Source organism: Ctenopharyngodon idella, chromosome 4 (genome assembly GCF_019924925.1).
Source record: "Ctenopharyngodon idella isolate HZGC_01 chromosome 4, HZGC01, whole genome shotgun sequence".
NCBI classification, from domain to species: domain Eukaryota; kingdom Metazoa; phylum Chordata; class Actinopteri; order Cypriniformes; family Xenocyprididae; genus Ctenopharyngodon; species Ctenopharyngodon idella.
In genome coordinates this window covers 19,415,489-19,432,684 of record NC_067223.1, presented here as the reverse complement: position 1 = coordinate 19,432,684, position 17,196 = coordinate 19,415,489, and the positions used below count along the sequence as shown (strand labels likewise).

At 39.6% G+C, this 17,196-nt stretch overlaps 3 protein-coding genes across 6 annotated transcripts in view; 1 reads left to right on the top strand and 2 right to left on the bottom strand.

Annotated features, from left to right (window-relative positions):
- Positions 1–17,196, top strand: part of LOC127510642 (gastrula zinc finger protein XlCGF26.1-like) — a 172,765-nt gene that overhangs the window by 58,103 nt on the left and 97,466 nt on the right. The gene's annotated exons all lie outside the window — the stretch shown is intronic.
- Positions 1–17,196, bottom strand: part of LOC127510633 (gastrula zinc finger protein XlCGF7.1-like) — a 101,774-nt gene that overhangs the window by 44,023 nt on the left and 40,555 nt on the right. For 2 of the 4 annotated variants that reach the window (XM_051890465.1, XM_051890459.1), the window contains exons 1-2: positions 1,650–1,696; positions 917–1,036 (exon numbers count right to left, since the gene is read on the bottom strand). The exons of the other annotated variants lie outside the window; for them this stretch is intronic. In XM_051890465.1, the coding sequence (XP_051746425.1) occupies positions 917–1,001 (85 nt within the window). In that variant the 5' untranslated portion in view covers positions 1,002–1,036; positions 1,650–1,696. Of the gene's footprint in view, positions 1–916; positions 1,037–1,649; positions 1,697–17,196 lie in introns of those variants that run through there. 4 annotated transcript variants of the gene reach the window in all.
- LOC127510624 (tripartite motif-containing protein 16-like) lies at positions 6,586–16,377 on the bottom strand. Its single transcript, XM_051890426.1, has 6 exons — positions 15,741–16,377; positions 14,300–14,395; positions 13,980–14,213; positions 13,462–13,621; positions 13,267–13,308; positions 6,586–8,579 (listed from the first exon to the last, which is right to left on the bottom strand). Exons 1-6 carry the CDS (start codon positions 16,308–16,310, stop codon positions 8,056–8,058), a joined length of 1,626 nt encoding a protein of 541 aa, XP_051746386.1. The 5' UTR covers positions 16,311–16,377; the 3' UTR covers positions 6,586–8,055.

Here is a 17,196-nt window from a genome sequence, read left to right as displayed (position 1 = left end):
TCAGTCAGTTGTGCAGAGTAGACACGACATGTGATTGGTCACTTACTCAGTGTCTAATCTTTAAATGAAGCTGAAATCAGGCTTTCATAAAAGAAAGCAGAGAAAGCTGCAGAAGGGCAGACATGGTACAAAAACACCTGCCAATGGTGAGTGAAGAGAAAATGCACAGGCCAAAATATTACCAGTCGTTAAATGATATTTGAATTACTTTCATTAAAAAAAAAAAAAAAGTCATTATGACAATATTATTTATCTATAAATAACAAACAGCGCTCACTCACAGCTTCATTTACGAGCTAGTCTCAGTTTCTTTGTAAAAATCCACCTTAAGTTACTAAAGTTTGTTCCTCACATTGATGTTGTCTTAATGTAAAGAAAGTCCACACGTGTTGTTGCTACATGGAGGTCAGGAGAAGAAACTCTCATCCTTTAGTGTACAATGTGCATCTTTAATTTGAACTGTTTGTGTCGCTCACAAACATTCAAACAGTTTGATTTAAACCAGGGGTGTCCAAACTCAGTCCTGGAGGGCCACTGTCCTGCAGAGTTTAGCTCCAACTTGCCTGGAAGTTTCTAGTATGCTTAGTAAGACCTTGATTAGCTGCTTCAGGTGTGTTTAATTGGGGTTGGAGCTAAACTCTCCAGGACAGTGGCCCTCCAGGAGCAGGATTGGACACCCCTTATTTGAACCATCTAATATATTGCAGTTTGTTATTTGCTCATCAAAACCATTTAAAAGAACAAATGTATACATCAGCACTAAGTCTATCAAGCTGTGTCAGTGGGAGAAATGTTTTATTTAATTAGCGAGCAGGTGTTTACATATGACTTTAACACTGCTTGATTCAATATGTTTTGCTATTGTGTTCGGATATGTTAATATGTCATTATAGTAATATTGTTTTTGTAAACCAACCTGTTTGTTCCTCAGTATCTTCTTGTTTCACACTGAATGTTTCTTCAATCTTCATGTCTTCACTTTCTTCTTTAATAAACGCCATCTTTATAATAGTGTCACGTGGATCTCAGTTGCACTCTGTCATGTTTAAGAAGAGAATAATTAACAGAAAGAAAACTAAATCTCTGGGCGCGTCTCAATCAGCTCCCTAACTTAGTAGTCAGAGTGAGAGTTAATGGCCTTAAATGAGCTGAGTAGCCAAAAACACTTAAAATTAACTCTGCAAATTAATGACATAACACAATTTATATAGTAGGTTTATATTTAGGCATTTATGCTTTACATTTGCTATTTAATGCTCCAAAACATCTGCGGTTGGTTTGTAAAAGTTTGTCATTACATGTTTGTGTTTCTGTTGCATTTACACTGTTTTGACCAGCATGTGTCGTCCGCGTGCGGTGATAATTCAATCATTAAGCGGAGTTTCAAAAGCTCCGTTTCTTTATCACTTCTTGCCAGTGACCGAATTTATGTTTATGATAAAATGATTCACGATATACGAAGCGAAACGAGACACGCTTTTTCTGTTACTCGTGTGTGGATGCTGTTTACTCACAAAAAATAACGTTCATTAATATTAAATAAAGCCTTACAATGTTACATTCAATAATAAATAAACATTTAACATCGCTTGTGAAATCTATAAACTTGACTAAACCGTTTGCGCTGATTTAAATATAAAACCACAAACCTTTCTTCAGCTGAATCACAACAGATGCAGCGCGGCGCTGCCTTATGATGTAACGTCGCCACACCAAAATAAAAGTACTACTCACACGCTACTGTATAAAATCACAAAAGTGCAGAGAAATGTGCACCCATTTAAAAAGCATTTAAATATTCAAATCTTAGATGTTTACTAAAATCTAAGATCCTTATATTATCTATTGAAACCCATAATAATATATAAAAAAAAGAAAAATCAATAAGCTTAAAGGGTTAGTTTACTCAAAAATGAAATTTCTGTCATTAAGTACTCACCCTCATGTCGTTCCAAACCTGTAAGACCTTCGTTCATCTTCGGAACACAAATTAAGATATTTTTTAATGGAATCTGTGGGTATCTGATCCACAGATAGTTAGCAACGTCATTGCACCTTTTGAGGTCCAGAAAGGTATTAAAGACGTCGTTAAAATAGTCAACACGACTACAGTGGTTTAACCTTAATATTATGAAGCGACGAGAAAACTTTTTTGTGTAAAAAACAAAACAAAAAGAACTTTATTCAACAAGTTCATCTGTCCTCTGTCATACTGCTAAGCTATCTTCGTTGCAGAGCTTCAGTGTTTACGTACGAATGGCGGCTCAGTATTGGCCAATAATGAGTCGGCGATCTGAGGTAGAACACGGAAGCGCTGCACTGTATTCACTATGTCAACTGCATAAGAGACTGACATAGAAGAAAAGAAATTGTTGAATAAAGTCGTTATTTTTGTGCACAATCCGATCTTTTTTTTTTCTCGTCTCAAGAAATATCAGCGTCCACACGAAACCACTGAAACAACTCAAAATGATGTAGTATACATGCCAGACCAGTATGTGGCGCTGTAATTCTGCCACAGAGATACACTCAAAACAGCGAATAAGACTTGGAGCATGCGCATAAACCTTGCGCGCTGTATACAAACTATAGTAAAGCTTAGAAATAACGCTTTATTTTGGCTCGGTAGCTTCTGCAGCACGAACACAAGCATCTAGAGTCTGCTATTGTTGTTGTCGCTGTTTTGTGCTGTTAGCGGCGTCTGACTAGGGTCGACACGTGGGGTGATGACTTCATCGTTTCACAAAATATACAGATAGGCTGTCCACACGAAAACGCAAAGACGGCGTTTTCAGATTTATCCACTCTGAGACCCAGTTTCAAAAAATAGCGGTTTCACCTTCCGAAAACGCCGGATCCGTGTGGACGAAACGCCTATCCGATACGAAATTTTTGCGTTTTCACAGAAGAGAAGAGGGCCTAAGATTGAATCACTGCAGTCGTGTGGACGATGTCTTCAATGCCTTTCTGGACCTCAAGAGGTGCAATGACGTTGCTGCCTATGTGTGGTTCAGATACCCTTGGATTTCATTGTTGACACTTACCACTTGACCTCACACCACAACACTCATTGATATTTTTTTATTCAAAGCATTGTACTTTGAATACAATTTAACACATTATAAACAAGATATAACAAAGGACATAATTCCTACTGATATAGTAATAAAACACAACAAAACAAATGTACTGAAGCGCTGTTACTGGAATGAAAAAGACAAACTATTCAGACAACTGTATACAACTATTTACATCTATTTACCACTTTTTAGTGCCAAGCACTACAAATTATCACCATCGTGCCAGCAACTGAAGCAGTCTCGCTTTGGCAGGAAGCAGATCTCACACACAGCAGATCATGGGCATTTTCTGGTGGCACATTCTTCTAAAAGTCCTAGAAGATGTGATGTACTTTGGTGTGTGTCCTACATGTCCTGCTGACTGGTGAGAATCAGAAGCAGGAGGAGGCACCAAATCAGTAAGCTCCAGGACTAGAGCTTCTAGGAATTCCTTGCTTTTTGCCCTCTTGTTTTGGAGTGCAGCCAGTTGCTGGTGGATGATGAAGGCATTTACCACCGCAATATCCACTAAGTGATAAAAAAGTGAGTGGTACCACTTTCAGGTTTTGCAGAGTACAGAATAGTATCCGATGAGGGTATCGGACACATCCACTCCTCCCATGTTCCTGTATGGAAAGCAAACATAAAAGTCCATTTATAAACTATGAACACCTTTGCAATTTTTCCCCAACACCACTAAACAATTATACTCACTTGTTGTAGTCTGACACTGCAGTAGGTATGGGAACAACGATCATTTAGGTCGACTGACCCTCAACCAATTTTACCCTCCTCTGGACGGTCTCATCTCCATTGGCCGAGAGGAGCACAGCAACACTTCTCTCATGTCCTTCCATTCCACAAAGAGAAGCTGGTTGTCCCATATCCATCTGGTGCATCCAAAGGTGTATTTTTGGGCAGCTTGTTGTTGATGGTTTTTAGGAAGCCCACCCTGTTGCTTCTGATGGTCCCACAAGCCCAGTTTTTTTTCCAGGTCCCTGAACTTGTACCCCAAGACCCTGTCAACCACCAGAGCCGTGACTGATTCGTAACTCAGTCCTTCGTTATTTAAGCTCTGAGCTACCAGGGATTTTCCTTCACAAATGAAAAAAATCCTAAGTATATGCACTGTGAGAGTCTGCAAGGACAAAAACTTGTTTCCCCCTATTTTGTTGGTTTTTCCTTGTAGTATTGTTTCAGCCCAATCCTTGCCTTTGATGCCACCATCCTTTCATCGATTGCAATGTTTTGGTCTGGATGAGGAAAGCTTTTGCATCCATCATGAATTTGATCATATAATGGCTTTAGTTTGCAAAGACGGTCGAAGGCAGGTGTTCCTTTTTTTCTGTGTGTTTTCAGCATCCACCTTAGGTTTGCTAAGATGAAGTGCTGAGGAGATGGCCTGAAACTGTCAGATTTTGCTACCTCCCATTGAAACAGTGGGTAGTAAAATCTGACAAGATTGTGCTTCCAGCGTGATATTAACGTGGTTTATGGCTTTATTAACATCTACACCTACCCCAACCCTAAACCTACTCTTATAATAATATAAGTACAGTAGTGATAGCACAATATGATATAGCATTTATCGTTAGAACAAGTATAAATCGATAGCGAAAAATGCTACTTATCAGATTGTGCTTTATTAATGTCTACACCTACCCCAACACTAAACCTACCCTTACAATAATGCAAATACAGTAATTTTGTGTTATTTATCATGACAAAAACAATGTAATCTTGATGTGCGCACGTGCAGTAAGCCCGGGTAGGACAATCTGATGGGTAAGATGAAATGTCAGGACACCGGTACTGGTACATTTTCCAAACGTGTTGCAAGATAGTTTCCCAACTAAGATTGTAAAGTAAAAAATTGACGGTTTTGTAGCTTAGTCCAAAAGGTGGCGGTAATGCATAATGTGTGTTTGTTTCCCCAGGTTTGTGTTAATAGCCTTGTCAGAGGTCAGGTGGACCAAGATTAATTAGTGATTGAAAGAAAGGTAAGGATGTGTATAATTGGCGAGTTGAAGTTGGAAAGTGTTTTATAGCAAAAGAGAATAATAAGTTGCCAGTGGTTTAAATGTAACCACAAGTGTTGAAGTATAATTAGTTGAGTTGTATTGTTTTTTTCTTCAGAAATGACCTGTTGTAGTTATTGTGACATTGCAGAAAAGATCTAAATTAAAGGTGGAAGTATACCTTCATGAAGTGTCCAAAGTAATGGAGGGAGGAAATCGACACAAATATTTCACAGCGACGTTACAGGAGGCAGCGAGAAATAGTCGTGTGGTGGTATTTGATGTACAGCGTCATCACAAGTTTGAAAGTGCACAGAAAGATGGGTAATTGTGAAAAGTGCGATAGGCAAAAGCAGAATGTTTTTTATGAATAGTTGTATGTTTGTCTTTGTGCTAAAATATTAACGGAAGTCGTGCCTCGTTGTTTTTGTAGGAGTCCTGTAAGGCTCTGTGATGTGGGTTTGTCACCATCACGTCAAAAGAAAGTAGAGATGGACATCATTGTGAATGCTTCGTCATCTCTAACTTGTGTTTCGGCTGGAGTTTGAATTCGATGAATCTTCACATGAGGTTGTTCAAGAACTGGACGTTGCAGTAAACTTTGAATGATCCCAGGGAATATCAAAGGGTAGTTGTTAGGTGTTGATGGCATGCACATGAATGTTACAAATCAAAATTTCATGTGAAAAGCTGTTTTTACAGTAGCGGCTGATAAATGTGTTTGTTTCAGAAGTTACTTTAAAAATGCAGATGGCTCAAAAATCTGAGGGAGCACGACCGGTGCTGTTTGAATGGGCATGATGCTTCTGTGTATGTGTCCAATGCATGGCGTGAGATACACGTCTCACAAGCTGTGTTTACATGAGCACCTTTAGTTTGATTTAATCCTGAAAAATTCTATCTAAGAGCAGCATCTATGAAATATGCATTATATTTTAAGCATTTGAATTGTCAAATTTAGGAAACGCAAATGTAAACTGTATTTGCAGCCGCGTTTCAAAAGCATTTATCATTATTTTTGCACAGACTTCAGCAACATGTGCGCTGATTTCTCTCCTCGTTCTGAGCTGGTGTTCAAGTCTCATCGACAATAAACACAAGCTCTTATGAGCCCCATCCAGCGGATTTACATTAAATGTGATTAATAATGGATCATTTCACACACTTCCATGTCAAAGTATCTTATCATATTTGTTGAAGGAAGCTGCTTCTGTTCATGTGTGCCAAGACATTTTAGATGTTTTTCAGCCATGTTCGGAATAAAGATGGTAACGCTTTACACATACAGTTAAGGTGATATTAAATGACTTAAACCGTGATATAAGATTTTGAATATATTGCCCATCTCTAAATTGTTGATTCCCTGTGTGACTTTGTGCAAAGGCACGTCCAAACCTCTTGCGTTTCTTTTAGTCACACCACAAGGTGTCACTGTGGCCTCAAAGCTTCAGCACTGCCGCACTGAGCTCGATTGCTGATGTCTGAGGTAAAACACGCTGTAGAAGCCATAGGGTTACTAATGTTGTTCCTCAGTGTCTTTATTATACATTCCTGTACTTCCATTTTAAAGGGAATGAATTGCACCCATTTTAGGATTTTCTCTAGATTTGCGCTTCACATCAATATCTCCCCCTCGACCTGCTGGATGGATTTGTTCAAAGCCAAAGTAAAAAAACTCACAAACAGAATGAGAATGCTCTTTAAAATGTTGAGCTACAGGGTTACTGTCATCCTCACGTCTGATGGCACTGCGATGTTCACAGATACGGGTTCTCAATTCTCTTGATGTTTCACCAACATACAACATTCCACATGGACAACGTATAGCATAAATAACGTTACATGAATTACACGTGATGACACTTTTTATACATATAATTTTACCTGTTCTAGGATGTGGAAAACATTTCAACCCGACAGAAGTTCAGCTGGAGTATTAATGTAATGAAGATAAAACGAGACTCATCTTACTAGCCCCGTTTCCATTACAGATTTGCGCAAAACTTTTGCGATATTTCCTAAATGTCGATAAAAAACCATTGTGATATGACGGTGTTTCCATTAACCAAAGTTAACTCTCGCGATAAGTCATTTTCTGATACTTCTTTCTGAAAGCTTTATTTGGAGTGTAATATTTGCCACGGCTTCTTGAAGCCCTTCTCCCTCATATATGCTTCCCTGGGTGCTTCTCAATACTCCAATGGATGCTTCCTTATTTCTTCGCTGCTCCATCCTCCAGCCTATGACCTGGAAAACTTTTTTTTTTTTTTTAAATTCTATAAATGCTCCGCGAGGAGGTGAGGAACGAGGCATGAGGAAGGAGTGAGGAGGATGCACAGGTGCATAGACATCTAATACTATTAGTTTCTAGTATGTTAATTATTAATTGTTAATAGACTAATAGGCTAGCCTACTATTAGTATTAGATGTCAAACTTAAATAACATAAGATCCCTCGAGGCTCGAGTGCAGCTGATGATGCTTTAAACTGACGCTCGAGGGATCAAGAATATTCCAATATACAAATAAGATTTCATTCAATTACCCCGTCCTCATTTTCTTTTCTTTTTTTTTTTTCGGCATCCCCCCGTTGCATCTATGGGATGAAGCTGAGGCGCGGGGAAAGAGATGCATAAATAAGAAAAGAACAGCACATCCTGTCTCATCTTCTGTACAAACATACCGCATCTTTAAAGAATAATATGACTGTATGTCAGGTGACCTGTAAATGCAAAAAAAACTGTTTTCATTGCATTTCCTTTTTTGAATTGCCTGAAAAACCACCTCATGCGAGCGTAAAAACGTTTTTGTGATATTTGACAGTTTTTGCGAATTTCATGCGTTTCCATTAAGCGTAATTTCAATTCGCAATTACAATTTGCGCAATTTGAAGGGTAATGGAAACGCGGCTACTGTTACTGATTCATCATGAGCTCAAAGCATTATGGGTAGAATCTGTCTACAGTCTATTCTGATTCATCAACACAGTTTCACTGATGATTCTTGATTAACCCAAAACCCAGGATAGAGCGGTTGAGTGAATGTGGTCTGGACTGTGTGGATGAGTTTCATTGTGTCTCCAGAGACGCTGTAGAAGGACAGAGTTCCTGCACTGTGATCCACAAACACTCCTACTCTACTGCTGATGGGCTTTACAGGGAGTTTAGTCCAAATGTTATTGTGTCTGAATGAGTAACTGGAGGAAGAGCAGTTCAAACTCCAGGACTGATTATTATATCCAAACTCACACTCTTCACCCCGTCCCTTCCTGCTGATGCTCTTATATGACACTGATATAGACACATCATTCCCACTCCACTCAATCTCCCAGTAACAGCGTCCACACACACTCTCTCTACACAACACCTGCTGATAATGATCAAATCTGTCTGGATGATCAGGATACAGCTGGGCATTGCGAGTGCGTGCAATCACTCTGTTTATCTCAGACACACGGAGGCGTTCATGTGCTGTGTTCAGATCCAGAGTGAAGTGATGGGAATCTGATGGAGATAAAACACATCAGAATCAGGAATTATGAATCTGTCTGATACCCTGTACAAATCATCATTATCATTATCCAATGCCTTCCCTGAATATTAATGTTGGTTATTGTTGTGTTTATTATAATTATGCCTTTTATTATATTTACACCATTCATATGTTTGGGGTTAGTACGATTCTTTTTAAAAGAAACTGATACTTTAATTCAGCGAGGATCCTTTAAGTAGTTTCAACAGTAAGTGTAATTAGATAAAAAAAAATTGTAGACAAACTTTATGTTGGCTTGAAAGTTTGAAAAAATTTGTTTTAGCCATGCAGCACACTATCAAACTCATTCATAATCAAATGTTAGCAAACATCCTGTTTTGGATTTTGATGTTGATATCGCTATTTACCTGTTTCAATGTAGTTATTTGCTTGCTTTTAATTTAAGGCCATATATGCTTGAATATACTTCCCTTGTTTGTTATAAGATAAGATGACAAAGCAACAGTTGTGAAAGTTAGGTTTTTGAGTTTGGTGATTGTAACCAACCACAAAGGTTAACAATAAGGATGAAGAGAGCATGTTGCAACCTCAAGAAGAGGTGAGCCAGATGAAGACTTTGGTGAAGAAGAGGAAGAGTGCTAGAAGAAGACGACAGCGTAGGCGACAAAGGAAGGACATCCTGTCATAGCTAGCAAGAGATACAGACTGATACGCCTACAGCAAGAAGATTGGATCATAGACATTGATCAGTTGATGAGTAATATGAAGTTGGAATGTCCCAAAAATCTGTATAAAAGTCTGAGGAGTAAAAGGCCTCCTCAGATGCTGCCTGCATTAAGCATAGAAGGACACCTGATACCCTAATGAAGGGTGCTTAACAGCATCTCCAATATTGCTGGATAAAGCTAGGATATAGAGATTTTTAGCTTAAGCTGATTTAAGTTTTATTTTGTTTTATTTTGAATTAACTGCTTTGTATTGTAACCAATAAAAGAGATATTTTATTGTTATGTTTGCCTTCCGTGAGACTTATAACTACAAACTTCTACGTCATTCCTGAAGAACTTCAATCTGTCGGCGGGTGAGTATCTTATGGTTTAGACTAGATTTGACTTTCTTAACCTACTTGAATAATCCTAGGGTTAAAAGGTGTTCTATAAATGAACACACCGACTAACACTCCACAAAACACATGCCATACCTACATGATCTGATATGCTGCATCGAACAGTTTGTAATGATCCATTTTGAGAGTTGTATTTGCTGTGTGAGCTTCTCCTGGATTGTTTATGCCTCAGTGTTTTGCAATCACAAGCTTGGGGGCGGGGAGTACAAGCTCATTTGCATTTAAAGGTACACACCCCAAATCAGCACATTTTTTTCTCCCACCCAAAAATAGTTGGTTAAAACATGGTATAATAAAAAATCCATGGGGTATTTTGAGCTGAAACTTCACAGACACATTCTGGGGACACCAGAGACTTATATTACATCATGTAAAAAGGGGCACATTGTTAGCATAACAATGTAAACTAGAATGTACATTTGCTAGGCGGTTGCTAGGGTGTTCTGGGTGGTTGCTAGGGTTTTCTGGGTGGTTGCTAAGGTGTTCTGGGCGGTTGCTAGGCGGTTGCTATGGTAACCTGGGTGGTTGCTAGGGTGTTGCTAGGCAGTTGCTAAGGTACTTGGGGAGGTTGCTAAGGTGTTGCTAGGCAGTTGCTATGGTAACCTGGGTGGTTGTTATGATGTTACTAGGTGGTTGGTAGTTGTCATAGATGGTTACTATGGAGTTTTTATAGAGTTCTTAACATGTTCTTAGCCCACTTTAGCACTTAGCTAATCATTATTAGCATGTAGCTATTCACTGTTAGCATGTGTAGCATGTTGGAAGTCCAGTTTGCTAGCATGAGTCAAAGGAGCCAACCCCCAAGGTCTCTATGATGCTCTGATGCAGAGATATAGGTCTTGGTAAACGGTTGCTAGGGTACTCTGTTTGGTTGCTAGGGAGTGGCTTGGCAGCTGCCAATGATGATACTCCAAAGGCTGCTTGCTAGTATGAATGATGTAAACCAACCACCATGCCTCTATGATATTCAGATGTGAAGATATCCCTCTTTGCTTTGGGTTGCTAGGGTGCTCTAAATGGTTGCTAGGGCGTGGCTATGAAGTCTTGAAGGTTATTCGTGATTGGCCGTTTGCTGCCCCGAGTCAAATGAGCCCACCCTCATGTTTCTATGACACTTCTTTTTAAAGATATTCCTTTGAACTTTTTCAATGGAAGTCTATGGAACCTGTTGCTAGGGTGCTTTAAATGGTTGCTAGGGTGTGGCTTGATAGCTTCACAATGATCCTGAGAGACTGATTGGTTGCCTGAGTAAAATGAGCCCCGCCCCTTGTCTCTATGACACTGTGATCCAGAGTTATGTTCAATACAAAATCCCTATGTAATTTCCCATAGTAGGAAAAACACACTGTTTCATGGGCACGGCTTCACCATAGTATGTCTATGGGGCAACTTTGGGCAGCTCTTGCGCCCCAGGGGTACAACTTACACCCCATTTTGAGGTATGGTCTGACAGAGCCTGCAAGCCTCTTCAAACGTGGTAACCCACATGTTTCTACAAAATTCTCGTTAGGAGCTATGACTCGTCAAAATTTCTTGCAATGTTAAGTCTATGGGATTTTCGGCAGATTTTTCGCCCGCCGGACGAACATCGTACACCCGATCGCTTAGAGAAGTCACAGCACACCATTCCTCACGATTTGACACCTCATTCATGAGTCTATGACAAACGGTGTGGGACGAGTTACGCGCCGAAATGTTGTGTGGAAGAAGAATAATAAGTATGCAAGAGAACAAGAATGATGCTTTGCCAGAGGCAAGCACCATTAATTAGCACATTTCTAGCATATCCAAGGCTAGTTGCTAGGCTTTGTTATTTACAGATAGATAGATAGACAGATTGGAAGCTTAATTGAGCCTAATGAGTCTCTCCAACTGTCAACATTTGAACTGGCTCATTTAAACATTCCGTCCGTGTAAGTAAATGGGACTTTCCTGAGATCTGATCAGCAGTTCTAGGAAAACTGTAAGTCGGATCAGTTTGAAAAGATGAAGCAACTCGAGTCTGAAGATCTAGTCTGAGTTTGGTGGATGTAGCTTGAAAGCTCTAGGACAGGGCTATTCAACTGGTGGCCCGCGGGCCAACTCCAGCCCGCCAATCATCTTCTATCCACACCACTAATCCTACCCAAGACTACCAAGCGTATTATATGCACGTCGTAAATACACGCTCATCCTATTGATACGCATTCTCATGTGATTGGGTTGGGTGGCCGCAGTGGCGCCTGCAGCTGCACTGTTCGTACCATGCACGCTCCTCCGACTGACCTGAGAAATGTTTTCCGTGTGAATATTTCAGCAGTTATTATTATGTGTCCCGTGTTTCTGTCGACTGAACCAGCGATACCAGTCATTCATCAATTAATCATTCTTTTGTCTCGATTCTTTCTTTTCCGTGAATATGCCAAACACGCTTGCATAACAGCCTGAAACGATTTGGATTCGTTCGGACTGCTCTGTCACTGAATCATCTGAAGTTGTTTCTCGGACAGTAACAACAAATACAGAACAAATATCGCTGTTTTCAGGTGTTTCACTAGTTTACTTTGAACTACACAGCACGGCCCAGTGGATAACGGAATGAAAACTTAAAGGAGCTGTGTTTATTCTACTTTACTTGTGGTTACCAAGCTTCACTGTCAGAATATTTTCATTTAAGCCTATAATAATTATAGATAAAATAATTCTTGCCAGTAAGAAAACAGCCCTCCTCAACTTTTTGATTTGATAATCCGGCCCTCGAATGAAACTACTCAAATAGCCCTGCTCTAAGAGGAGTAGTATTTAGAAATTTAATGTCAGAAGAAGAAGAATAAAAAAGCTTAAGTAGCAGATCAGTAAGTTTTTAACTTTTTCAACTTGATAATTTGATTTACAAGTTTTTAAGCATTGTAGGCCTATTGTTGGTGATTTTGGCAGTCTTGAGTTTTCTTTAAATTTCTATCTGATGCCCCAATCCAGACAGCAACATAGTGTGGCCCAGATCCGGCCCACATCTGGTACATGTGGATTACACACGGACCAGATGTGGGCCAGATCTGGGCCAACACTATGTTGCTGTCAGAGAAAGATTAAAGAGACTTGTTGCAAAATCCAGTTTAGAATAAACCCACAGCGGAAGTTTTACAGAGGAGTTTTCATTTTGTTCTTACTTTCCTGAAACTCTTGAAAGCTTTTTTACTTCTGTGATTTTACCTCTAAATCTTTTAAATTGGCTTTCAGTGAAAAATATTCATATTTATCCCTTAGAATTAGAAGATATCCTGTTTTTGAAGAATATGTTGAATCCCCAGTTCAAAATAACTTGCATTTCTATTTTTTTATTTAATATTTCTATTTTTCATTTTTTATATTTCTATTTCAATCTCTCTGTTCATCAAAAATTCCGGATCAAATAAATGCAGTCAATGTTCAATATATCAGCAGTGTCTCAGTACAGTTTACCAGAAATCCTGTGCAAATCATCATTTACATGATCAACTATAAAACTCTTCTGTCATGTTTTCTTTCTCCTTCTACAGGAAGAACATGAACACACTCAGTGAGTTTTTCTGCTTGTTTTCTTAGTGACTTACATTGTAGGAAGTTGTTCCTGGTCCTGGAAACAATGTTGGTGACTGTGGAAATCAACAGACATGAAGAGTGTGATTATCATGTCAAGAGAAAATGATCCCTGCATCCGTTCCTAAGACATTTCTAATATGATCTTCTACATGATATGAGATGATGGAGGATCATTTCTGAGAGCAGATGAATCTCCAGGACTTTACCTCTGTCAGAGATCGTCTTCAGCTCCTCTTTGCAGAAATCCTCCAGTTTGTCTTTCAGTCGACGGACAGATTCTTTCACGCCATCAAAAGAGGAGAGAGAACTGAAGAGATCGTCATTTACGTCTGTAGATTTAGGAGGAGCTGAGAGAGACTGGAAACTCTACAGAAAACAGAAATCAAAGCTCATCACCTCCACACTTCAGACAATAACCTGCACTACTGTCAGATTTGAGCAGCTCTTGTTGATCTTTAGTAACTCTCCTCAGTCCAGCACTTTCACAGCATCAGCTGGTAAATAGTAATGAAAATTTATTATAAAAGGTTTCAGCTAGTTTGAAGATTATCTGAATTTGGTAAACAAAAGATTATAAAATGATAAATACAAACAAAGTTTAAATATTAGTGAAGTTTCACAGATCAACACTTCAGTCAACGGCTCATTCTGCTCTCATGAAATGTTTCTCTGTGAGTCTCTTGCTCAAGTCCACTATGATCCTGTTCTTCTAGATCTCTGTTACCTGCAGGAATTGGATATGATCCTGTGTGTGTGAAAGCTGCTCCAGCTCAGCGTCTCTCCTCCTCAGATCATTGATCTCCTGCTCCAGTCGCTCCAGTCGTCCTTCAGCTCGACTCGTTGCAGTCTTTTCCTGATCTCTGATCCGCTGTGTGGCCTCAGAGCGGCTTCTCTCAATGGAGTGGATGAGCTCAGTGAAGATCCTCTCACTGTCCTCCACTGCTGTCTGTGCAGAGCGCTGTTAGGACACACATCACAATCACACAGTGGCTTCAGTGAGTCCTGACTGAGACTTCTCAAACTTCTCTTCTTCTCCAGACTCACCTTATGAGACTCCACAGCCTCTCTCAGCTGCTGAAGATCTTTCTCTCTCTGCTGGATCCTCTGCTGGAACGACCTCTGCGTCTCCTTCAGCTGGTGCTAAAGGACAAACCAATAACAGGAGAAACATCACATAAATCATCAAGTAAACAGGTATGAATCCAGTATCAGTGAAGTGGTGAGACTGAGGAGTTAAAGATCTTACATGGTAAGATTATAGGCTTAATATAGTTTATAGTGCCAGCATTATTTCATCAATGACTAGTTTTATAGGGATAGTTCACCCAGAATGTGATTTTTTTCATTGTTTATTCATCCTCATGTCTGTCCAAACTTTTATGATTTTCTCTTGCATAACACAAAAGAAGATATTCGTTTATCAAAGATATTCTTCTGTTTCTGTACCCGTTTCCAAATCAAATATGGTGACACGTCAATAACATCAAACCTCACTGGCTCTTGCACGTGACTAAACATGCCACCATAATATTTATGGGTGTTTCTCAAACAGAGGGCTGCATATCTCGGCTGCCACGTCATCAAACGTCGCTGAAGGCCTTCTCAATTTGAAGAATCCTTGGAAGGCAGCCTTCGTTTCACGTCCTTCTTTCGGCCTGTTTTGAAGGATGCATCGGATGTATTCTTCGTGGCCTTAAATCACCCACAATCCTATCCACACATTCCAATTCACGAAAATAAACGGACGGAAAACAAGTCAATCCTGAGCTTGTCTGAGTTTGTTATGTAACGTAAGACAAAAATAATGTTTTCAGAGATGAAAGCATAGAAGAGCCACTGGGAGACCGAAGACAGCTGTCATTCACTGTGTTGCGTTAATAAAAACCCAGTTAATATAAAGAATTGTAATAAAGTATTTTTCCAAAATGAAGCTTTAATAATATTTTCATAATGTAACCGCGGGGACGAAAACATTTATGACGCAGCCATGCACACTTACTAGACCGTCTCATTCTAGCGTTTAATTGCTGAGGAGGACAATAGTCTACAAGCCTCAAAAGGACTGGACTAGGAAGGACGCAGTCTCAGTAGGATGCAGCCTTCTGTTTGAGAAACACCCTTAGACTACCCCCTTGGAGTTGCAGGGGTTTCTTTTATGCTACCTTATGACCTTTTTGAGGATTGAAAGTTTTGGATCCTATTGACTAGGGCTGCATGATATATCAAAATTATTGAAATATTGCAAATGTACATATTGCAACGGCATGCGATATATGAATGATTTTAGGCTACTACAAAACTTTGCGAAAAGTCAAAGTTTTAGGTCAACGCATATAGCAATGAATAGGCACACGACTATTACTTACGTGACATGTTTGACGTTAATGAAGAGTTATTAACCGCAATTTTTTTGGGTGAACTACTGGTTTAAAGGGGTCTTGTTATGCTTGTAAATAATCATAATGGGATGTTTTTAAGCTCATACCTGTTTCTCTGTCCTCTGAGCTGCAGCTGATACAGTGTCGTGGTTTTTATGTTCATCCATACACAGCACACATATACACTCCTGATCAGTGCGGCAGAAAACCTCAAGGATCTTGTCGTGTTTCTGGCAGATCATCTCCTGCAGTCGTCCGGTGGCTTCAGTCACTTTATGTGGCTTACGTGAGTGAAATTCCTCATGGCGGTCAAAATGAGTTTGACAGTAAGACTCCAGACACACCAGACAGGATTTGACGGCTTTGTGTTTTCTTCCAGTACAGACGTCACACTGCACATCTCCAGCTCCAGCGTAACAGTCAGCAGGAAGTTTAATCTTCTTCAGTTTCTCCACCACTTCAGCCAGCATGGTGTTTTTAGATAAAGCAGGTCTTGGACTGAAGGTCTGTCTGCACTGAGGGCAGCTGTAGACTCTCATCTGATCCTCCTGATCCCAGAAGCCTGTAATACAGATCTTACAGTAACTGTGTCCACAGGGAATGGCCACTGGATCCTTCAGGAGATCCAGACACACTGGACACAGGAACTCATCCTGAGAAATTCTGGCTTCTGCCATTTTACTGCATGAATACAGAGACACAAACACACAACAGCTCTTCAGTTTCTCTTTCTCTGAAGTCAAGTGTTTCCTGTTTCCTGGTTCTGTATTTGAGTGATGTGTGCAAAACATGTGTGTCTGTAAAGCAGTGTGACGAGGCGTGATAACAGTCAATGGTGTCAAAAAGTGCAATGGTGTTCATTGACAGATTTGTAATCCAGTAGTTCCAAAATTGTGTACAAAATATTTACAAAAATAGTTTTTTTTTTCTCTCTTCACAATTTTGGATCTATATATAGAGAGAGAGAGAGAGAGAGAGAGCGCTTGGCTGAAAAAACTTCCACACACAAAGAAAACATTTTTTAAATCGCTCTCAGTAACATCACATTTGTACTCACTCCGACTCAATCCACTTTCAGCTTATAAAGTGAAGCTCCACCCACATGGAGTAAACCATGTTAACTCAACAGGTAAGTATGGCCACAACACCGTCTACATTAGTATTGTACATAATACATCATCAGATCAGTGTTCATGTAAAACAGAAGTGAGACCCAGTCATAGTTTTTTAAGTCACAAGTCTTGAGTCTTTGCATTCAAGTCCAAGTCAAGTTCCTCAAGTTTAATTGTTGAATTGTGAGACTCTGTGTATGTGAGTGATGTTATATCTAATGGTGCGGTCACACTAGACTTTGAACATGCAAACTTTTTACGGACACTGCTGCGAATATAGGCAGGAGCAGGATATGACTCACCAAAACGATAATAGCCTATCCCGTATTTATTATTAATGAAATAGACTATTAACACCAAAACACAACTATAGTCCATCCTAATTAGACCAAACTTAACCAAAACCTAGAGAATGACTCTGATTTTATTACATTTGGTGTAAATGGGGATC